The 24,413-nt window shown below is 45.7% G+C and overlaps 1 protein-coding gene across 1 annotated transcript in view; it reads left to right on the plus strand.

Moving 5' to 3' along the window:
• OBSCN (obscurin, cytoskeletal calmodulin and titin-interacting RhoGEF) overlaps positions 1 to 24,413 on the plus strand; it is a 136,616-nt gene that overhangs the window by 26,156 nt on the left and 86,047 nt on the right. The window contains exons 12-18 of the mRNA XM_082621777.1: positions 2,772 to 3,047; positions 6,671 to 6,946; positions 10,570 to 10,845; positions 18,243 to 18,518; positions 22,084 to 22,359; positions 23,636 to 23,920; positions 24,079 to 24,345. Coding sequence (XP_082477903.1) covers positions 2,772 to 3,047; positions 6,671 to 6,946; positions 10,570 to 10,845; positions 18,243 to 18,518; positions 22,084 to 22,359; positions 23,636 to 23,920; positions 24,079 to 24,345 — 1,932 coding nt within the window. The remainder of the gene's footprint in view (positions 1 to 2,771; positions 3,048 to 6,670; positions 6,947 to 10,569; positions 10,846 to 18,242; positions 18,519 to 22,083; positions 22,360 to 23,635; positions 23,921 to 24,078; positions 24,346 to 24,413) is intronic.

Consider the following 24,413-nt stretch of genomic DNA (forward strand, 5'->3'; position numbering starts at 1 on the left):
GTTAGTGAGTGTCTCTGCCTCGTGGCTGGAACATAGGGCAGTCTAAGAAATCAGGTTACTCGTCTTCTGTGAAGAGAGTGTTAATGCTGAGTAGGGGTGGTCTGCCATTCCACGTTGACTCCTAGGTGCCAACCCATAGCTGTTTGAGACCATGCGACCATAGGATGAGTAATGGGTGTGTATAGATATCCCAGATCCCACCAGGCATTTCTGTAAAATGTGGCATTCGGAGAATATTAGAGAGTGTTGTAAGACAAAAGCATTGAAAAGTTGTGAAGTTTGACTAAATCCTGGAAAACAGCATGAAAACTGACCCAAGAAGATGCAGAAAATTCAAAGAGTTTTATGACTTGTCAATCAGTGGGACCAATAATGAAAAATCTCCCCAAGAACTACCTTGTAGCTCTCTGGTAGAGCCTACAAAATATCCTGGAAAACTGTTATTCCATGCTTGTGGAGATGGTCTTAGAGACACAAGAAGGAGATGCGCTCCATAAGTCTGTTTAAGTTCAGAAAATAACATCGATGGATACCAGAATCGCAGAAGAAAGGCAGGAAGGATGAATGAAATTCCAGACGTATATATTGTGAATATCACAGTGAAAATCATAAATGAAATGTTAGCAAAAGGCATTCAGCCATGCATCCACGGGGTGGAGATCAGTGATGAGAGTCATAGTTCAGGATTGCACGTTGGCGTGAATGTTGGCAATGTTAATACATGTAAAGCTTGGCATTAGGACACTGAATGCACAAGGATATGGTCCCCTGAAAGAGTAGAGAATCAAATGGTTGATGAAATTGGATCGTCCCAAGTCCAGGCAAATAGTATGATAAAACTGAGCACCAGTTCCTGCCATATAATTCTTATCATACTGTATAAAAGTGTTCTTTTTGTAACGTTAAAATAAAATTTCTCCAAAAACAACAGCAGCAACAACCAGAGCGGCATCCCACTTAACGTGTCCCTGGACATCTTTGATGTGAGGGAGAATACACGTGGGCCTCTGTAGCCACTGAGTGAAGACAGGAGGAGCATAAAATCAGTGGCAAAGGGTTTAGAAAACTCAAGGTAGAATTTGCTGGTGACGTGATTATCCACTCAGAAAATCCGATGGATAAATTATTAGGCTGTGTACGATTGTTGAGTAAGATTGGGGTGTAAGAGAATGAACACGCAGAAGACATTTCCACAGCTAAGTCCTGGCGAGAAACGCTTGGAAAGTGAAAGTTTTGTGAAAGAGTTAAAATGGCACAATTGGATCATGTGTCTAACTCCAGGTCTGATGGAAGTTGCTACGAGACTATGTGGGGAAAGTTGTACACATTCTTGAGAGAGAGTCAGAGGTTTCCATCGATGGACAGTAATCTGAGGAGAAAAATCAAAGATGTTGATTAAGAATGAAAATCGAACCAAATCTGCGTTTCGGGTGGTCGGATGGTAGAATAGCAGGGAGATTCCAAAGGCAAGGTGCAGCCACTATGCTATTTGTTTGCAGAAGCGTGGTGGGAGCCCTTTCTGTGAGCCTTGTCAAGAATTATTGTGAGGCTATACGGTTTTCAAGATAAGGGTATCCCAGTGCGGCGATATTTACTACATCAGAGGAACGTAGTAGTGAGTTCAGCAAAAGCTCCTTGCAGCAGTGGTTGCCTGGGGCACCACGGACAAATCTCCCCTCTGCCCCCATCCCAGCCCCGTCCCCTGTGCCGCAATTTCGTCTGTTACTGTGCTGTCTCTTTGAGAAGCCAAGGAAGTATGTTGTCTTCATAAATAGTGCTTGGACCACTTACCCATAGGGAAATATTAAACTGTACTGACAATTCACACCACACACAAAAGTAGACTCGTGGTGGGTTAGAAACCTCAGTTTTAAAAGGTACAAAGCAAAAAACAGTCCGGTGATGCCATGGTTTCTTTAAAGACCGAAGGTAAGGAAGATTTCTTAAATGGAACACAAATGCTCCAAACTCAAAGGGCTGAAATGGACATTAGTGACACTATTGAAGGGAAAAACACTGATTCATCATAGGACTCGATCACACCGTGAAAATGCGAGTCCCACAGTTGGGAATAACCTTGAAAGCTAGCAATCTGTCCTTCTCTCGTATTTCAATGCATAAAGAATGCCTAGAAATGAATGGAGAGAAGAGAGAGCCTACTATTGGTGAGTGGGCAAAAATTTGAATAGTGTCACCAGGAAGAACAAAAGAGTAATGGGGACCCCAGTCATACGGGGAAAGGTGCTCAGCTTCTTTATCCCTCAGACAATGGAAAAGAAAGTCACGGGGAGGTGTCAGCACTCCCCCTAGATCGCCACAAGTTGACCATACTAAGTGTAGGCCAGGGCAGCGAGCCTCAGTGATTTCCATGGACTGCCGGTACAAAGTTCTCTGCTTAGGTGTATGGAGAACACTGTGGCTCCATCTGGGAAGGTTTGGGAACACTTGCGTGTGAACCTGCAGATGCCATGAGCAGGGGAGAAGTCTCTTCCAAAAGTGCACCCTCCCCACCCTCACCCCCTGGACCAGCTCACGGGCACCTGGGGGAGAATGAATCACTTGTGTTTCTTGTCGCTGTGAAAGACAGGGGGACTTCTTCAGGGCACACGGCTGGTGCAGAGCCTGGAGAAGTCTCCAGCTTGGCCCCCGCCCCACCTCCGCAAGCCTCGCACCCGCCTGGCCCATGGCTCCCCACTCAGGTCTCCTTTGCCCAGGGCTGCTTTGTTGACTGAGATGGTGTCTTTGACCCGTGTATCCCTCCGTGTCCCCAGAGCCCAAGGTGATGTTTGCCAAGGAGCAGCCGGCACGCAGTGAAGTGCAGGCCGTGGCGGGGGCCAGTGCCACGCTGAGCTGCGAGGTGGCCCAGGCCCAGACGGAGGTGACGTGGTACAAGGATGGAAAGAAGCTGAGTTCGAGCTCGAAAGTGCGCATGGAGGCCACGGGCCGAGGGCGGCGGCTGGTGGTGCAGCAGGCGGGCAAGTCAGACGCCGGGGAGTACAGCTGCGAGGCCGGGGGCCAGAGGGTCTCCTTCCACCTGGATGTCACAGGTCAGTCCTGGAGGAGGATACTAAGCTAGCCTATTTGGAGGTGATGAAGGGACTATCTTGCGACCTCCACAGACGGGTGTTCACGCGCCTGTGGCCTCCCAGTCTTCCATGTCCCACGTTTATAGCCATTTTTGCCCGGGGGAGAATGGATGGAGAGGGTGGGCGTGGAAGGAAGAGGGGCCTTTGGTATCCACATGTTTCCATGCAGTAAGGCCCAGTCACAGTGTCTTAGCACCTGCCCAGAACCTTCCCTTTGTTCCTGGTGTCGGGACCCTGGCTCTCCCTGATGCGTGGGGTCTCAGGCAGGCCTGGGGATATGTCACTTTCCTCCCATGGTACGTCTTTCCTGACAGCTAACACATGGCTCATGCTGGGTCTCGTGTTGCCAGATGGGGTTTCAATTTCGTTGATCGCAGAGTAGTGGAGATGTTGGCCACCCAGTCCCGCTTGGAATTATCTTAGGAGTGAACACTGGATGATCAGGTTTGAGGTTTCTGGGATGCCGTTCATTCAATTTCCTAGATAGCGAAGCTCCAGTTGCCTGTTGGTAGCAGAAGATAGGCCCAAGTTTGTTGTCACGATCCTGCAAAGGGAAGAAGAAAGGAGGATTGGAACAGAATCTCCTGTGCTATTTAGGGTGATCTTCTTAAATGCAATAGGATTTTGCCTTTGTCTTCAAACTGTTTGGATGATGCAGGTCAGTATTCCCCGTGGCGTTATACTGATGACTTTAGGAAGGGAAAGGAAAAAGTTGCTACTGCCCCATCAGTCTGCTTTGCTAATGAGGAGTTAGTGTACTAGCAGCAGACTCTGACTGGCAAAGCACTTTTCATTTCCTTGCATTTTCTAAAGGTTAGTGAGTGTCTCTGCCTCGTGGCTGGAACATAGGGCAGTCTAAGAAATCAGGTTACTCGTCTTCTGTGAAGAGAGTGTTAATGCTGAGTAGGGGTGGTCTGCCATTCCACGTTGACTCCTAGGTGCCAACCCATAGCTGTTTGAGACCATGCGACCATAGGATGAGTAATGGGTGTGTATAGATATCCCAGATCCCACCAGGCATTTCTGTAAAATGTGGCATTCGGAGAATATTAGAGAGTGTTGTAAGACAAAAGCATTGAAAAGTTGTGAAGTTTGACTAAATCCTGGAAAACAGCATGAAAACTGACCCAAGAAGATGCAGAAAATTCAAAGAGTTTTATGACTTGTCAATCAGTGGGACCAATAATGAAAAATCTCCCCAAGAACTACCTTGTAGCTCTCTGGTAGAGCCTACAAAATATCCTGGAAAACTGTTATTCCATGCTTGTGGAGATGGTCTTAGAGACACAAGAAGGAGATGCGCTCCATAAGTCTGTTTAAGTTCAGAAAATAACATCGATGGATACCAGAATCGCAGAAGAAAGGCAGGAAGGATGAATGAAATTCCAGACGTATATATTGTGAATATCACAGTGAAAATCATAAATGAAATGTTAGCAAAAGGCATTCAGCCATGCATCCACGGGGTGGAGATCAGTGATGAGAGTCATAGTTCAGGATTGCACGTTGGCGTGAATGTTGGCAATGTTAATACATGTAAAGCTTGGCATTAGGACACTGAATGCACAAGGATATGGTCCCCTGAAAGAGTAGAGAATCAAATGGTTGATGAAATTGGATCGTCCCAAGTCCAGGCAAATAGTATGATAAAACTGAGCACCAGTTCCTGCCATATAATTCTTATCATACTGTATAAAAGTGTTCTTTTTGTAACGTTAAAATAAAATTTCTCCAAAAACAACAGCAGCAACAACCAGAGCGGCATCCCACTTAACGTGTCCCTGGACATCTTTGATGTGAGGGAGAATACACGTGGGCCTCTGTAGCCACTGAGTGAAGACAGGAGGAGCATAAAATCAGTGGCAAAGGGTTTAGAAAACTCAAGGTAGAATTTGCTGGTGACGTGATTATCCACTCAGAAAATCCGATGGATAAATTATTAGGCTGTGTACGATTGTTGAGTAAGATTGGGGTGTAAGAGAATGAACACGCAGAAGACATTTCCACAGCTAAGTCCTGGCGAGAAACGCTTGGAAAGTGAAAGTTTTGTGAAAGAGTTAAAATGGCACAATTGGATCATGTGTCTAACTCCAGGTCTGATGGAAGTTGCTACGAGACTATGTGGGGAAAGTTGTACACATTCTTGAGAGAGAGTCAGAGGTTTCCATCGATGGACAGTAATCTGAGGAGAAAAATCAAAGATGTTGATTAAGAATGAAAATCGAACCAAATCTGCGTTTCGGGTGGTCGGATGGTAGAATAGCAGGGAGATTCCAAAGGCAAGGTGCAGCCACTATGCTATTTGTTTGCAGAAGCGTGGTGGGAGCCCTTTCTGTGAGCCTTGTCAAGAATTATTGTGAGGCTATACGGTTTTCAAGATAAGGGTATCCCAGTGCGGCGATATTTACTACATCAGAGGAACGTAGTAGTGAGTTCAGCAAAAGCTCCTTGCAGCAGTGGTTGCCTGGGGCACCACGGACAAATCTCCCCTCTGCCCCCATCCCAGCCCCGTCCCCTGTGCCGCAATTTCGTCTGTTACTGTGCTGTCTCTTTGAGAAGCCAAGGAAGTATGTTGTCTTCATAAATAGTGCTTGGACCACTTACCCATAGGGAAATATTAAACTGTACTGACAATTCACACCACACACAAAAGTAGACTCGTGGTGGGTTAGAAACCTCAGTTTTAAAAGGTACAAAGCAAAAAACAGTCCGGTGATGCCATGGTTTCTTTAAAGACCGAAGGTAAGGAAGATTTCTTAAATGGAACACAAATGCTCCAAACTCAAAGGGCTGAAATGGACATTAGTGACACTATTGAAGGGAAAAACACTGATTCATCATAGGACTCGATCACACCGTGAAAATGCGAGTCCCACAGTTGGGAATAACCTTGAAAGCTAGCAATCTGTCCTTCTCTCGTATTTCAATGCATAAAGAATGCCTAGAAATGAATGGAGAGAAGAGAGAGCCTACTATTGGTGAGTGGGCAAAAATTTGAATAGTGTCACCAGGAAGAACAAAAGAGTAATGGGGACCCCAGTCATACGGGGAAAGGTGCTCAGCTTCTTTATCCCTCAGACAATGGAAAAGAAAGTCACGGGGAGGTGTCAGCACTCCCCCTAGATCGCCACAAGTTGACCATACTAAGTGTAGGCCAGGGCAGCGAGCCTCAGTGATTTCCATGGACTGCCGGTACAAAGTTCTCTGCTTAGGTGTATGGAGAACACTGTGGCTCCATCTGGGAAGGTTTGGGAACACTTGCGTGTGAACCTGCAGATGCCATGAGCAGGGGAGAAGTCTCTTCCAAAAGTGCACCCTCCCCACCCTCACCCCCTGGACCAGCTCACGGGCACCTGGGGGAGAATGAATCACTTGTGTTTCTTGTCGCTGTGAAAGACAGGGGGACTTCTTCAGGGCACACGGCTGGTGCAGAGCCTGGAGAAGTCTCCAGCTTGGCCCCCGCCCCACCTCCGCAAGCCTCGCACCCGCCTGGCCCATGGCTCCCCACTCAGGTCTCCTTTGCCCAGGGCTGCTTTGTTGACTGAGATGGTGTCTTTGACCCGTGTATCCCTCCGTGTCCCCAGAGCCCAAGGTGATGTTTGCCAAGGAGCAGCCGGCACGCAGTGAAGTGCAGGCCGTGGCGGGGGCCAGTGCCACGCTGAGCTGCGAGGTGGCCCAGGCCCAGACGGAGGTGACGTGGTACAAGGATGGAAAGAAGCTGAGTTCGAGCTCGAAAGTGCGCATGGAGGCCACGGGCCGAGGGCGGCGGCTGGTGGTGCAGCAGGCGGGCAAGTCAGACGCCGGGGAGTACAGCTGCGAGGCCGGGGGCCAGAGGGTCTCCTTCCACCTGGATGTCACAGGTCAGTCCTGGAGGAGGATACTAAGCTAGCCTATTTGGAGGTGATGAAGGGACTATCTTGCGACCTCCACAGACGGGTGTTCACGTGCCTGTGGCCTCCCAGTCTTCCATGTCCCACGTTTATAGCCATTTTTGCCCGGGGGAGAATGGATGGAGAGGGTGGGCGTGGAAGGAAGAGGGGCCTTTGGTATCCACATGTTTCCATGCAGTAAGGCCCAGTCACAGTGTCTTAGCACCTGCCCAGAACCTTCCCTTTGTTCCTGGTGTCGGGACCCTGGCTCTCCCTGATGCGTGGGGTCTCAGGCAGGCCTGGGGATATGTCACTTTCCTCCCATGGTACGTCTTTCCTGACAGCTAACACATGGCTCATGCTGGGTCTCGTGTTGCCAGATGGGGTTTCAATTTCGTTGATCGCAGAGTAGTGGAGATGTTGGCCACCCAGTCCCGCTTGGAATTATCTTAGGAGTGAACACTGGATGATCAGGTTTGAGGTTTCTGGGATGCCGTTCATTCAATTTCCTAGATAGCGAAGCTCCAGTTGCCTGTTGGTAGCAGAAGATAGGCCCAAGTTTGTTGTCACGATCCTGCAAAGGGAAGAAGAAAGGAGGATTGGAACAGAATCTCCTGTGCTATTTAGGGTGATCTTCTTAAATGCAATAGGATTTTGCCTTTGTCTTCAAACTGTTTGGATGATGCAGGTCAGTATTCCCCGTGGCGTTATACTGATGACTTTAGGAAGGGAAAGGAAAAAGTTGCTACTGCCCCATCAGTCTGCTTTGCTAATGAGGAGTTAGTGTACTAGCAGCAGACTCTGACTGGCAAAGCACTTTTCATTTCCTTGCATTTTCTAAAGGTTAGTGAGTGTCTCTGCCTCGTGGCTGGAACATAGGGCAGTCTAAGAAATCAGGTTACTCGTCTTCTGTGAAGAGAGTGTTAATGCTGAGTAGGGGTGGTCTGCCATTCCACGTTGACTCCTAGGTGCCAACCCATAGCTGTTTGAGACCATGCGACCATAGGATGAGTAATGGGTGTGTATAGATATCCCAGATCCCACCAGGCATTTCTGTAAAATGTGGCATTCGGAGAATATTAGAGAGTGTTGTAAGACAAAAGCATTGAAAAGTTGTGAAGTTTGACTAAATCCTGGAAAACAGCATGAAAACTGACCCAAGAAGATGCAGAAAATTCAAAGAGTTTTATGACTTGTCAATCAGTGGGACCAATAATGAAAAATCTCCCCAAGAACTACCTTGTAGCTCTCTGGTAGAGCCTACAAAATATCCTGGAAAACTGTTATTCCATGCTTGTGGAGATGGTCTTAGAGACACAAGAAGGAGATGCGCTCCATAAGTCTGTTTAAGTTCAGAAAATAACATCGATGGATACCAGAATCGCAGAAGAAAGGCAGGAAGGATGAATGAAATTCCAGACGTATATATTGTGAATATCACAGTGAAAATCATAAATGAAATGTTAGCAAAAGGCATTCAGCCATGCATCCACGGGGTGGAGATCAGTGATGAGAGTCATAGTTCAGGATTGCACGTTGGCGTGAATGTTGGCAATGTTAATACATGTAAAGCTTGGCATTAGGACACTGAATGCACAAGGATATGGTCCCCTGAAAGAGTAGAGAATCAAATGGTTGATGAAATTGGATCGTCCCAAGTCCAGGCAAATAGTATGATAAAACTGAGCACCAGTTCCTGCCATATAATTCTTATCATACTGTATAAAAGTGTTCTTTTTGTAACGTTAAAATAAAATTTCTCCAAAAACAACAGCAGCAACAACCAGAGCGGCATCCCACTTAACGTGTCCCTGGACATCTTTGATGTGAGGGAGAATACACGTGGGCCTCTGTAGCCACTGAGTGAAGACAGGAGGAGCATAAAATCAGTGGCAAAGGGTTTAGAAAACTCAAGGTAGAATTTGCTGGTGACGTGATTATCCACTCAGAAAATCCGATGGATAAATTATTAGGCTGTGTACGATTGTTGAGTAAGATTGGGGTGTAAGAGAATGAACACGCAGAAGACATTTCCACAGCTAAGTCCTGGCGAGAAACGCTTGGAAAGTGAAAGTTTTGTGAAAGAGTTAAAATGGCACAATTGGATCATGTGTCTAACTCCAGGTCTGATGGAAGTTGCTACGAGACTATGTGGGGAAAGTTGTACACATTCTTGAGAGAGAGTCAGAGGTTTCCATCGATGGACAGTAATCTGAGGAGAAAAATCAAAGATGTTGATTAAGAATGAAAATCGAACCAAATCTGCGTTTCGGGTGGTCGGATGGTAGAATAGCAGGGAGATTCCAAAGGCAAGGTGCAGCCACTATGCTATTTGTTTGCAGAAGCGTGGTGGGAGCCCTTCCTGTGAGCCTTGTCAAGAATTATTGTGAGGCTATACGGTTTTCAAGATAAGGGTATCCCAGTGCGGCGATATTTACTACATCAGAGGAACGTAGTAGTGAGTTCAGCAAAAGCTCCTTGCAGCAGTGGTTGCCTGGGGCACCACGGACAAATCTCCCCTCTGCCCCCATCCCAGCCCCGTCCCCTGTGCCGCAATTTCGTCTGTTACTGTGCTGTCTCTTTGAGAAGCCAAGGAAGTATGTTGTCTTCATAAATAGTGCTTGGACCACTTACCCATAGGGAAATATTAAACTGTACTGACAATTCACACCACACACAAAAGTAGACTCGTGGTGGGTTAGAAACCTCAGTTTTAAAAGGTACAAAGCAAAAAACAGTCCGGTGATGCCATGGTTTCTTTAAAGACCGAAGGTAAGGAAGATTTCTTAAATGGAACACAAATGCTCCAAACTCAAAGGGCTGAAATGGACATTAGTGACACTATTGAAGGGAAAAACACTGATTCATCATAGGACTCGATCACACCGTGAAAATGCGAGTCCCACAGTTGGGAATAACCTTGAAAGCTAGCAATCTGTCCTTCTCTCGTATTTCAATGCATAAAGAATGCCTAGAAATGAATGGAGAGAAGAGAGAGCCTACTATTGGTGAGTGGGCAAAAATTTGAATAGTGTCACCAGGAAGAACAAAAGAGTAATGGGGACCCCAGTCATACGGGGAAAGGTGCTCAGCTTCTTTATTCCTCAGGTAATGGAAAAGAAAGTCTCGGGGAGGTGTCAGCACTCCCCCTAGATTGCCACAAGTTGACCATACTAAGTGTAGGCCAGGGCAGCGAGCCTCAGTGATTTCCATGGACTGCCGGTACAAAGTTCTCTGCTTAGGTGTATGGAGAACACTGTGGCTCCATCTGGGAAGGTTTGGGAACACTTGCGTGTGAACCTGCAGATGCCATGAGCAGGGGAGAAGTCTCTTCCAAAGGTGCACCCTCCCCACCCTCACCCCCTGGACCAGCTCACGGGCACCTGGGGGAGAATGAATCACTTGTGTTTCTTGTCGCTGTGAAAGACAGGGGGACTTCTTCAGGGCACACGGCTGGTGCAGAGCCTGGAGAAGTCTCCAGCTTGGCCCCCGCCCCACCTCCGCAAGCCTCGCACCCGCCTGGCCCATGGCTCCCCACTCAGGTCTCCTTTGCCCAGGGCTGCTTTGTTGACTGAGATGGTGTCTTTGACCCGTGTATCCCTCCGTGTCCCCAGAGCCCAAGGTGATGTTTGCCAAGGAGCAGCCGGCACGCAGTGAAGTGCAGGCCGTGGCGGGGGCCAGTGCCACGCTGAGCTGCGAGGTGGCCCAGGCCCAGACGGAGGTGACGTGGTACAAGGATGGAAAGAAGCTGAGTTCGAGCTCGAAAGTGCGCATGGAGGCCACGGGCCGAGGGCGGCGGCTGGTGGTGCAGCAGGCGGGCAAGTCAGACGCCGGGGAGTACAGCTGCGAGGCCGGGGGCCAGAGGGTCTCCTTCCACCTGGATGTCACAGGTCAGTCCTGGAGGAGGATACTAAGCTAGCCTATTTGGAGGTGATGAAGGGACTATCTTGCGACCTCCACAGACGGGTGTTCACGCGCCTGTGGCCTCCCAGTCTTCCATGTCCCACGTTTATAGCCATTTTTGCCCAGGGGAGAATGGATGGAGAGGGTGGGCGTGGAAGGAAGAGGGGCCTTTGGTATCCACATGTTTCCATGCAGTAAGGCCCAGTCACAGTGTCTTAGCACCTGCCCAGAACCTTCCCTTTGTTCCTGGTGTCGGGACCCTGGCTCTCCCTGATGCGTGGGGTCTCAGGCAGGCCTGGGGATATGTCACTTTCCTCCCATGGTACGTCTTTCCTGACAGCTAACACATGGCTCATGCTGGGTCTCGTGTTGCCAGATGGGGTTTCAATTTCGTTGATTGCAGAGTAGTGGAGATGTTGGCCACCCAGTCCCGCTTGGAATTATCTTAGGAGTGAACACTGGATGATCAGATTTGAGGTTTCTGGGACGCCCTTCATTCAATTTCCTGTATACGGAAGCTCCAGTTGCCTGTAGGTAGCAGAAGATAGGCCCAAGTTTGTTGCCACGATCTTGCAAAGGGTGAAAGAAAGGAAGATTCGAACAGAGTCACCTGTGCTATTTAGGGTGATCTTCTTAAATGCAACAGGATTTACCTTTGTCTTCCAACTGTTTGGATTCTGCGGGTCCGTATTCCCCGTGGCATTATATTGATGACTTTAGGAAGGGAAAGGAAAAAGTCGCTACTGCCCCATCAGTCTGCTTTGCTAATGAGGAGTTAGTGTACTAGCAGCAGACTCTGATGGGCAAAGCACTCTTTATTTCCTTGCATTTTCTAAAGGTTAGTGAGTGTCTCTGCCTCGTGGCTGGAAGAATGGGCAGTCTAAGAAATCAGGTTACTCATCTTGTGTGAAGAGAGTCTTAATGCTGAGTGGCTGGGGGGCTGCCATTCCACATTGACTCCTAGGTGCCAACCCATAAGTGTTTGAGACCGTGGGAGCATAGGATGATATACGGGAGTGTATAGATACCGTAGATCCCACCAGGCATTTCTGTAAAAATGGCATTCGGAGAATATTAAAAAGTGGTTTAAAATAAAAGCTTTGAAAAGTTGTGAAATTTGACTAAATCCTGGCCAACTGTATGAAAACTGACACAAGAAGATATAGAAATCTCAAAGAGTTGTATGACTTGTCAATCAGCATGAAGAATAGTGAAAAATATTGTCAAGAACTATCTCGTAGTTCTCTGGTACACTCTACAAAATATCCTGAAAAACTATTATTCCATGCTCGTGGAGTTGGTCTTAGAGACAGAAGAAGGAGATGCACTCCATAACTTCCTTTATGCAAAGAATATAACTTAGATACCAGAACCACAGAAGAAAGGCAGGAAGAATGAGTGAAGTTCCAGACGTATCTACTGTGATTATCAAAGCCCGAATCATAAATTAAATGTTAGTAAAAGGAATTCAGTCATGTATGCTGGGCGTAGAGATCAGTTATGAAAGTCATATTCCAGGATGCACCTTGGGTTGAATGTTGTCAACGTTAATAGATATAAGGCTTGACATTAAGAGATCGAATGCAAAAAATGTGATCATCTCTATAAGCACAGAATCAAATGGTTGATTAAATTTAAACATCCTATATCTAGGTAAAAATTTGATAAAATGGAGCATCAGTTCCTTCCATAATATTCTTAGCAAATTGTACAGAAGTGTTCTTTTTTTATATTATAAAATACATATAAAATAGCAGCAACAGCAACATCCCAGTTAATGGGTATCTGGAAACCCTGATGTGAGTGACAGTACACATAGGCCACTCTAACCACTGAGTCAAGTAGGAAGGATCATAAAATCACTGGCAAAAGTCTTCATGAATCTAAATTTGGAATATGCTGATGATGCGATTATCAATTCAGAGAACCCCAAAAATAATTTTTAGACTGTGTACAATTCTTGAGTAGGATTACTGTTTAAAGAAGTCAATATGCAGAAAACATTTCTACATCTAAGTTAATGGAAACATGGATTGTTGGGTGTATCCTGGAGGGAGAGAGGCAGTTCTTTTATATCATGGGTTGTTTTCCATGTAATAATCCTTAGTCACATTTTCCTAGCTTGTTCAGACTCCATTGGTGGTCTTTGGTGTCGGTCACCCTGGGTCTACCTGTTGCATAGGGCTGAGGTAGACAAGATACCTGTCCACTGGGGTTTTTGTGGCAGACCATCTAGATCCTTACCAAGAACACTTGAGGGTTCCTGTTAATAAGAGATGTTTCAATTCATTGAAGCAGAATAAGGGAAAATGTTGGCCACACAATAATACTTGGAATTATTTCATGACTGAATTTTGTGTTATAAAGTTTCAGGTGTCCTGGGACAGCAATTTTCACATTGATAAGTAAGCTCTCTGAACACAGATGTAGCAAAATACAGATCCATATTTTGTTGCAATGTGTGTACAAAATTCACAAAGAACAGAGGATTACAAGTTGATCAATTCCTAGAAAACTATGACAAAACTCACACAATGGAAAATAGACAAGTTGTACAGTCGATAATCTTTTTTTTCTAACATCTTTATTGGAGTATAATTGCTTTACAGTGGTGTGTTAGTTTCTGCTTTATAACAAAGTGAATCAGCTATACATATACATATATCCCCATATCTCCTCCCTCTTGCGTTTCCCTCCCACCCTCCCTATCCCACCACTCTAGGTGGTCACAAAGCACCGAGCTGATCTCCCTGTGCTATGTGGCTGCTTCCCACTGGCTATCTATTTTACATCTGATAATGTATATATGACCATGCCACTCTCTCACTTCGTCCCAGCTTACCCTTCTCCCTCCCCATGTCCTCAAGACCATTCTCTATGTCTGCGTCTTTATTCCTGTCCTGCCCCTAGGTTCTTCAGAACCTTTTTTTTTTTTAGATTGCATATATATGTGTTAGCATATGGTATTTGTTTTTCTCTTTCTGACTACTTCACTCTCTATGACAGACTCCAGGTCCATCCACCTCACTACAAAAAACTCAGTTTCGTTTCTTTTTATGGCTGAGGAATATTCCATTGTATATATGTGCCACATCTTCTTTATCCATTCATCCATCGATGGACACTTAGGTTGTCTCCATGTCCTGTTTATTGTAAATAGAGCTGCAATGAACATTGTAGTACATGACTCTTTTTGATTTATGGTTTTCTCAGGGTATATACCCAGTAGTGGGATTGCTGGGTCATATGGTAGTTCTATTCTTAGTTTTTTAAGGAACCTCCATACTGTTCTCCATAGTGGCTGTATCAATTTACATTCCCACCAACAGTGCAAGAGGATTCTCTTTTCTCCACACCCTCTCCAGCATTCATTTTTTGTAGATTTTTTGATGATGGCCATTCTGACTGGTGTGAGGAGATACCTCATTGTAGTTGTGATTTGCATTTCTCTAATGATTAGTGATGTTGAGCATCCTTTCATGTGTTTGTTGGCAATCTGTATATCTTCTTTGGAGAAATATCTATTTAGGTCTTCTGCCCATTTTTGGATTTGGTTGTTGTTTTGATATTGAGCTGCATGAGCTGCTTGTAAATTTTGGAGCTTAATCCTTTGTCAGTTGCTTCATTTGCAAATATTTTCTCCCATGCTGAGGGTTGTGTTTTCATCTTGTTTATGGTTTCCTTTGCTTTGCAAAAGCTTCTAAGTTTCATTAGGTTCCGTTTGTTTATTTTTGTTTTTATTTCCATTTCTCTAGGAGGTGGGTCAAAAAAGATCTTGTTGTGATTTATGTTATAGAGTGTTCTGCCTATGTTTTCCTCTAAGAGTTTTATAGTGTCTGACCTTACATTTAGGTCTTTAATCCATTTGGAGTTTATTTTTGTGTATGGTGTTAGGGAGTGTTCTAATTTCATACTTTTATATGTACCTGTCCAGCTTTTGCAGCACCACTTATTGAAGAGGCTGTTTTTTCTCCATTGTGTATTCTTGCCTCTTTTAACAAAGATAAGGTGACCATATGTGCACGGTTTATCTCTGTGCTTTCTACCCTGTTCCATTGATCTATATTTCTGTTTTTGTGTCAGTACCATACTGTCTTGATTACTGTAGCTTTGTAGTATAGTCTGAAGTCCAGGAGCCTGATTCCTCCAATTCCGTTTTTCTTTCTCAAGATTGCTTTGGCTATTCGGGGTCTTTTATGTTTCTATACAAATTGTGAAATTTTTTGTTCTAGTTCTGTGAAAAATGCCATTGGTAGTTTGATAGGGATTGCATTGTATCTGTAGATTGCTTTGGGCAGTATAGTCATTTTCTCAATGTTGATTCTTCCAGTCCAGGAACATGGTCTATCTATCCATCTGTTTGTATCATCTTTAATTTCTTTCATCAGTGTCTTATAGTTTTCTGCATACAGGTCTTTTGTCTCCTTAGGTAGGTTTATTGCTAGGTATTTTATTCTTTTTGTTGCAGTGGTAAATGCGAGTGTTTCCTTAATTTCTCTTTCAGACTTTTCATCATTAGTATACAGGAATGCAAGAGATTTCTGTGCATTAATTTTGTATCCTGCTACTTTACCAAAGTCATTGATTAGCTCTAGTAGTTTTCTGGTAGCATCTTTAGGATTCTCTGTGTATAGTATCATGTCATCTGCAAACAGTGACAGCTTTACTTCTTCTTTTCTGATTTGGATTTCTTTTATTTCTTTTTCTTCTCTGATTGCTGTGGCTAAAACTTCCATAACTATGCTGAATAATAGTGGTGGAGTGGGCAACCTTGTCTTGTCCCTGATCTTAGAGGAAATGGTTTCAGTTTTTCACCATTGAGAATGATGTTGGCTGTGGCTTTGTCATATATAGCCTTTATTATGTTGAGGAAAGTTCCCTCTATGCCTACTTTCTGGAGGGTTTTTATTATAAATGAGTGTTGAATTTTGTCAAAAGCTTTTTCTGCCAGCTGGTAGTTTTTTAAATAAATGGAACCATATAAATAATCTCACAGCAGAAATGTAAGCCCACTGACTCTACTGTTAAATTGTGCTTAGTATTCTGGAATGCAATTATTCCATGTTCATACAGATTCTTCTGTAGTATTGAAAAATGGAGTACATTCTCTAATTCATTTTATATGTAGAACGTATCATTGATACCAAAATCTGACAAGGTAAATATGAAGAAGAAACACAGTTTAATCTATTGATGATATCAAGCCTAATATCTTCAACAAAATAGTAGCAAACTGAATTCAACAGGTTATCAAGAGGAAAATACACTCTGAGAACAGTCCTATTGCAGGAGTGCAAGGTTTATCTAACACAAGGAACAGTAGAAAATGTATAGAAAGATTGATGTCAAGAAAATAAAAATGATACTATTTCCCCAATAAATGGAGATTAAATATACTCAGTGAAATATAACATCATATATCCAGGAGAAATACTTGATAAATTTTAGCATCAATTCCTGCCATAAAATTCTTACCAAAGTATAAATAAAATGTTCTTCTTTCATTTAATAATTGGTAGTATAGAGAAAAGTAGCTAACATCACACATAAAGTGAAACCTTGAAAGCATTGCCTTTGAAGTAGGGAACAAGACAAGGAAACCAATTTTCACCACTGTAATGCTACATTTATAGCACAGTAAGGAGGGAAATTGGAACACACAGATGATATGATTATCAGTTTAGAAAATATAGAAACATTAATTACTACACTTAGTAAGAGAGTTGCGAAACGTTACCGCATACAAAAATAATATACAGAAAACGGTTCTATATCTATATACCAGAATCAAGAAGCTGGAAAATGAAATTTTCAAAGAGTTGCAATAACATTAGATGTGTCATTTTACCAGTTCCAAGTCTAAGAAAGGATCTTGAGACACTTTGTGGGAGAAATGATTAGACATTGTAGAGAGGCAGGCAAAAAGATACAAATAAATGGATATGAATCTATGGAAGACCTAGAAGTGTTCAATTCCCATTAAACCCCAAATAATAGGTCTTTTGGGTGTGAGAATATTGACAAGTTGATTGCAAAAGCCAGTCAAAGAACAGAATGAGGACATTTGCTCTAACCTAAATCAAGACTTTTATTTTAAGTTACAGCAGTTTGGACAAGTGGGTCTCAGTGCAGAGATAGATAAATAGCCCAAGGGAATGGAATGGTGAGTTCACGCTGAGGTGGAGAGAAAGGAGGGTCTTTTCATAAATGGTACTAAGACCATTAACTATATGGAAAAATAAAATAACACTGGAATCTACCTCCTAGCACACAAAAAACCAACTCCAGGCAGGTTAGAGACCTCTGTGTGAAAGGTAAAACAAGCTTTTATCAGATAATAGAGGTTATTTAATGACCTCAGGATAATAAAGGATTTTTAAACAGAACATAAATGCAGAAACCACAAAGGACAAATTGATATCAAATGGATATATTTGCCTGTAACAGACTTAATTAAATAACTTAATTTCACCAGAAACATCATAAAGGAATGAAAAGATAGAGCACAAAAATGGGGAGGATAAACACACATAAGCATCAACACTCTATAGCATTTATTTATGTAAAGAGCTCCTAAATGAATATGGAAAAGACAGACAATGCTAATTTTGAAAATTGTGGAAAGCTTGAACAGTGACACCACAGAAGAGTAAACCACAGGATGAACAAAAATTCATAAAGATTCTTCACTTTGTGAATCATCAGGACCATAATGCAATAGACAGCCACAGATGGTGGAACTTCACTCCCACCAGGTTGCCAACAGTTGACAATGCTGAGAATAGGCAAGAGGATGGAGCCTCAGGAACTCTCATTCACTGCAGATGAGAACATGCCCTGCACAATTGTATGGGAAAGACTCTGGCCTCATCTAGGGAGGCTGAGGAATGCATGACTCTATGGTTCCTCTCCTAGAGGATTTGTGCAGGGGAGAAGTCTTCCCCAGCTTCTCACTGGAACAGCCTACATAGATCAGGAGAATGTAGAAATAAATTGTGTCGGGGCTTCCCTGGTGGCGCAGTGGTTGAGAGTCCGCCTGCCGATGCAGGGGACACGGGTTCGTGCCCCAGTTCGGGAGGATCCCACATGCCGCGGAGCGGCTGGGCCCGTGAGCCATGGCCGCTGGGCCTGCGCGTCCGGAGCCTGTGCTCCGCAACGGGAGAGACCACAACAGTGAGAGGCCCGCGTATCGCAAAAAAAAAAAAAAAAAGAAAGAAAGAAATGGTGTCACTTGTTGCTGAGAAGGTGGTGGAGCTTCTCTGGCTCACACAGCTGGTGCACAGCCTGGAGAAGCCTCCTGCCTTCCTGTTTAGTCGTTCTTTCCACAGTGCTGCATCTTGACTTACATGGTATCTTTGACCCGTGTATCCCTCCCTTCCCCCAGAGCCCGTGGTGGTGTTTGCCAAAGAGCAGCCGGCACGCAGTGAAGTGCAGGCTGTGGCGGGGGCCAGTGCCACGCTGAGCTGCGAGGTGGCCCAGGCCCAGACGGAGGTGACGTGGTACAAGGATGGAAAGAAGCTGAGTTCGAGCTCGAAAGTGCGCGTGGAGGCCACGGGCCGAGGGCGGCGGCTGGTGGTGCAGCAGGCGGGCAAGGCAGACGCCGGGGAGTACAGCTGCGAGGCCGGAGGCCAGAGGGTCTCCTTCCACCTGGATGTCACAGGTCAGTTATTTGGGAGGGATGCTAAATTAGCCCTTTATAGAGACGATGCGACCGGCTTAGAGCCGTGACAGACCCAGTGGCCTTTCCGGCACATTTAATCTCTTTACATCTCCCATCTGCCCACCTCCCACTTTCATGCTTGTGCCTGATCCCAGGGACACTGGATGGGAAGGGTGTGTATGGAAGGAAGAGGGTCCCCTCTTGTGCACCATGAGTGGTGTCTCCATGTTGTAATGTTCCAGGTGATCTTTGGTGTCCAGCACCCTGGCTCCACCTTGCCCTTGGGGTCTCAAGTAGACCAGATGTCTGTCACCTCAGGATATGTGAATGTACTTTTGGATGTTCTAGCAGCATCCAGGTTCCCTCACCCAGCACCATATGCGGATTCGCCGTAATCGGAGACCTTTGTATTTCTTTGAACCTGATGAGGGGACGTTTCAGGCACCTAATCATACTTGGCATTACCTCAAATCTGAGTTTTGGATCAGCAAAGTTTTAGTTGTTTTGGGACACTCTTCCCTCCTTGCACATGGTTGTAGAAGTTATGTATGTACCCAAATGTTGCAAAATATAGGTTCCTGTTCTGTTGCAATGTCTGTGCAAAGTAAACCAAGAGAAGAGGGTTGGTAGATATGTGCCTTTGATATGCACCTCTGAGATATGGCACATTCATCTGAAAGCAAATTTTGGTTTGCTTTTGTCTTTCAGTTAGTATATTCTGTCTCAGTGTTTCCTTTGGAATTTGATGTATAAATTTAGAAATGGAGAGTAGTAAGGAGCTTTTCTTACACCAGCATGCTTTGTTAAAGATGAGGTATGATAGTAGCAGCCACTGACTGGTAAAGCGGTATTTATTTTATATCATTTCCTAATGACTCTTGTGTGTGTCTGTACCTTCTGGGCTGGTTCACAGAGATATCTGCGAACTAACTTTAGTTTCCTTTTGTTAAGAGAGGTTAACCTCAAATAGAGGCGGGCTGTGGTCCTGCATTGACTCCTAAGTGCCACCACATAACAGTTGGATATCGTATTAGTGTCTAATGATTCATAGGTGTATATAGATACCAAGAAACCCACTATGAATCATTTGACATTATTATAATAAAACACGATATTATTTCACACAAGTAAATTTGAAAAGTTTTGAAATAGTGGCCAATTCTTAGAAAACTATACCAAAACCTACACAAGAAGAAATTAACAACTTGAACAGTCTAATAACCTTTTAACTAAATGGAAACATAATAAAAGAATCTTCTCATAGAACAAGATTGAGCTCAGTGGCTCTACTGGCAATTTATATAAAATATTCTGGAAAGAAATTATTCCATATTCATCGAGATTCTTTAAGAGAATGGAAAAGGGATATACATATATATATGTATATATGGAAATATACATATATATGGATATATATGGATATGTGTGTGTGTGTATATATATATATATATATGCTCTTTAACTCATTTTATGTAGCTAGCATAGATACCAAAATCTGACAAAGAAAGTATAAAGAATTGAAATTACAGGCCAATCTTTTATGGATGTCAATATCAAAATCCTATACAAAGTATTGGCAAAGTGAGTGGAGCAATACATGAAAAGCACAATACACTCAGATCTTAATCCAGGAATGCAAGGGTGGTTCAGCATCAGAACATCAGAAAAATCAATGCAATCTATAACGTTAAGAAGATAAAAGAGAAAAGGCATGTTTTTACCTAGAAGAATGCAGAATAAAAGTGCTTGATAAATTTGTTACATCATATTCAGAATAAGAGTTTTATGAAATGTAGTAGCATATATTCATATCAATAAACTTCTTAATAAACTAGTAATAAAAGGATAGTTTCTTAATTTGATACAGGGTGCCAAAGAAAACAACAGCAAACATCACACTTATAGGGAAACCTTGAAAGCTTTTCTTTTTAACTGGAACATTTCAAGTGGCTTCACTATCAGAACTTGTGTCCAACACTGTACAGCCTATAAGGAGGAATATAAAGCAATAAAATTTAGATAAAGCAAAAGCGGACTTCACAGATGATAAGATTATTAACGCAGAAGGTAGAAGAGGAAGAATGTTTAGAGTTAGTAAGAAAGTTAAGGAGGATTGCCACATACAAAATGCACAGAAAACACTTCTATGTTGATGTCCTAGCAACAGAGAGTCAGAAAAGGATATTCTAAGACAATTATAATAGCATCAGAAGTATCCTGCTTCTAATTCCATGTCTAATAAAATATGGTTAAGGCTCCTGAGGAGGATATTATTAAATACTTTAGGGAGACAGTGCTAAATGAATGGTGGGATATGCATGGAAGGCACACAGATGTCCACTCCTGATCAAAACCCAAAGAAAAGTTCTTCTGTGGGTGTGTCAAATTTGACTAGTTGATTCCAAGAGTCAAGTGGAACCGAAGCACTCATAAAGTGAGAGCATTTCATCTGCAAGATACCAAACTTATTATAAAGCTACAGTAGTGAAGACAACTGGGTTTCAATGCAGGGATAAATCCACAGAACAAAGGAACAGAACAGTGAGCTCTGAAACAGCCCCGCACATAACCAGACTCCCCCATCCCTTTTCTGTTTTTTAACTCTGTAGTACTAGTGCGTGGTATAGAGAAAGGGTGGTCTTTTCATAAACTGTGCTAATACCATGTAACTGTATACATATATCTCTATTTTTATATCTATTCCTCTATAATAAAAATGGACGTCTCCCTCACAGCACACACAAACGCCAACTCCAGGTGGGTTAGAGACTCCAATGTGAAAGATAAAGCAAGCTCTTAGCAGCTAATATAGATTATTTAATGACCTGAGGGTAATAAAAGATTTCTTACATAGGATATAAATGCATTGATCACAAAGGACAAATTGACATACTTGCCCGTATTAAAACTAAGAACTATATCAACAGAAGACACATAAGAGATGAAAAAACAAGTGACAAAGATGGAGAAGTTATTTACACACCCATAATTCTCAAAGTGCTAACATAAATATATAAAGAGCTCCTGAAAATGAATAAGGAAAAGACAGACAGTGCTACTGCCAAATGGGCAAAAGCCTTGCGATGACACTACAGAAGGGCAAACACCAAGAGCCAAAAAGGTCAGAAATGGTGCTCCACTTTGTAACTCATCAGGACCATGCAACAGAGAGCTCAGGAAGTACAACTACCAGATTGCCAACAGTTGACAACAGCGTGGAGCCTCAGGAACTCTCCTGCGCTGTGGGTGGGAACGTTCTCTGTTCAATCATGTGGGAAAGACTCTGCATCCTCTAGGAAGGTTGAGGTGTCCATGCCTCCTGATCCCACAGTTCCTTTCCTAGAGGAATAGGTGCATGGAAGAAATCTTTCACAAAGTCCCCACTTGGACCAACATGCACAGATCAGCGGTAGGATGTATAGATAAATCGCGGGGACTTGTGCAACTAGCACAGAGCCTGGAGAAGTTTCCAGTCCCCCTGCCCATCTGTCCAGGCCTTCTTTCCCTAGTGCTGCCTTCTTGACTGAGATGGTGTTTTTGACTCTGCATCCCTCCTTGTCCCCAGAGCCTATGGTGGTGTTTGCCATGGAGCAGCCGGTGCGCAGTGAAGTGCAGGCTGTGGTGGGGGCCAGTGCCACACTGAGCTGCGAGGTGGCCCAGGCCCAGACGGAGGCGACGTGGTACAAGAACGGGAAGAAGCTGAGTTCGAGCTCAAAAGTGCATGTGGAGGCCAAGGGCTGCACCCGGAGGCTGGTGGTGCAGCAGGCGGGCAAGTCAGACGCCGGGGAGTACAGCTGCGAGGCCGGGGGCCAGAGGGTCTCCTTCCACCTGGATGTCACAGGTGGGTGCCAGGGTTTGGTGTAGAGGCTGAGCACCTGACAAATTGGGGGAAATGAGCACATCTCCAGCAGGGTGGGGGACGTGTGTGTTGGGCCTGTGCTGGGCTCTCCTCTGATGCAGTCAGCCCCAGGGCTCTGTCCACTGGGAAGATCCTTGAGTTGCGGGATGCTTGCCACAGCCCCTGGTCCTGGACGCTCTTGGCATCTGCTTCCCCAGGTCCCTGCATATCTCCATCACATCCCCACCTCTCCCAGCATGAAACCTGGCACAGGCTTTCTCAGTCATCTGCAGGCTGCTAAGGCCTGTCGTCTGCTGAAATAGCCATTCTTTGTCTGTCGTTGGCAAGGGGCACTATTCCCATATTAAGTCTTCCTGGGCAGCTGTGGAGCCCAGTCCTGCTCTGAGGAGCTTCTGGCCTTGGATGCCCCTGCCCCCATTGAGTCTGGAGGCCCTGACCGTACAGCTGCATTGAGGTCAGCCCATTGTGTCGGCCTCTGCTCAGATGCCCATCCTGTCCTGGGCCTGAGCCAAGCTGGTTTGTTGCCTGCTCCCGTCCCTCCTGCCCCTCCTGGCTGCCGATGACATCACTGGGTTTCAGTGTCCTGAGGTGGCTGACACTGTCCCTGTCCCCAGCTGTGGCCCTTGCCCCCAATCCAGCAGCCAGTGTGGTCCTTCCAGGTGCTCCCCCGGGTCAGCCCTCACAGAGACGCTCTTGGGTCCCCTCCCAGGGCCTTCTCCTTCCCCCTTCTCTGCCTTGGCTTTGCCCCCTGCTTGGCTGCTGGAGGCTCTCAGGCAGTCTTTGCCTGGTCTCTCCACTCCGCATGGGGGTTCTTCTACTGAGACCGTCCTCCTCTGCCTCCCTTCCTGGCCCTGCTCCCCACTGCTCTTCTGGAATTTTGGCCCAGCCCCCAGGCTGTGTCAGGGTCACTGTGTGCCTTACTTTCCCTGCATTAGCTGCTCATGGGGCCCATCTTCCCTTGCGGATGGGGGCAGGGATCCTAGACTCTCAGCTCTTGGTGGGACAGAGCTTGTGGCCCCAGGTGGTCCCTCCTGGCTGCCCTGCACTGCCCCTGAGAGCCTGGATGGTGCCTGGCAGGCAGAGTGTGGCCCTGTTGCATTCACTGTCTGGCTTGCTCAGCAGAGAGGCATCAGTGGAGAGCTGGACAGCCCGGGCAGCTTCATTTCAAGTCTTCTCCCGCCATGTGGCCTGGACGGGGGACAGGATGCGAGGGTCTCCCCTCTAATGCTTGTTGGTCACCCCCCGCCCCGCCCCCCAGAGCCGGAACTTGAGCCCCCGACCCTGGAGAGACCCAGACGCAGGGAACTTCTGGTGGTCAGGGAACATGAGGACATCGTCCTGACAGCCACGCTGGCCACACCCTCTGTGGCCGCGGTGACGTGGCTCAAGGACGGTGTGGAGATTCGCCGCAGCAAGAGGCACGAGACGGCCAGCCTGGGGGACACCCACACCCTGACTGTGCGTGGCGCGCAGACCCTGGACAGTGCCGTCTACTGCTGCCGCCAGGGCGCGGAGGAGCAGGACTTCCCGGTGCAGGTGCAAGGTGAGTGGGGCCACGGGGAGGTCCTCTGGGAACCCCTTGTTTGCAGCATCCTGGAGTGGAGACTGGGTGAGGCTCAGGGCACACGACCGGGCGGCTCAGAGCTGGTCCTATGGCCCAAGCCCCACCAGGCTGACGTCGCCTACCCTCCCCTCCCCCAGAGGTGGCTGCCAAGTTCTGCTGTCCCCTGGAGCCCGTGAGCGGAGAGCTGGGGGGCACAGTGAAGCTGGTCTGCGAGCTGAGCCCGGCGCAGGCCCAGGTGGTGTGGCGCCGCGGGAGCACGCAACTCCGGGCCGGCAAACGCTTCCAGATGGCGGCTGCGGGCCTTCGGCGCTCGCTCACTGTGTCAGGCCTGCGGGCAGAGGATGCGGGGGAGTACGTGTGCGAGAGCCGCGATGACCACACCAGCGCCATGCTCACCGTGAGCGGTATGTGGATGCCGGGCGCAGGGGCTGGGCTGCCCAGGTGGGCGGGTGGCTTGGCGGAGCATTCCGGG

The sequence above is a fragment of the Mesoplodon mirus genome, assembly GCF_964341445.2.
Source record: "Mesoplodon mirus genome assembly, chromosome: 5".
NCBI classification, from domain to species: Eukaryota; Metazoa; Chordata; class Mammalia; order Artiodactyla; family Ziphiidae; genus Mesoplodon; species Mesoplodon mirus.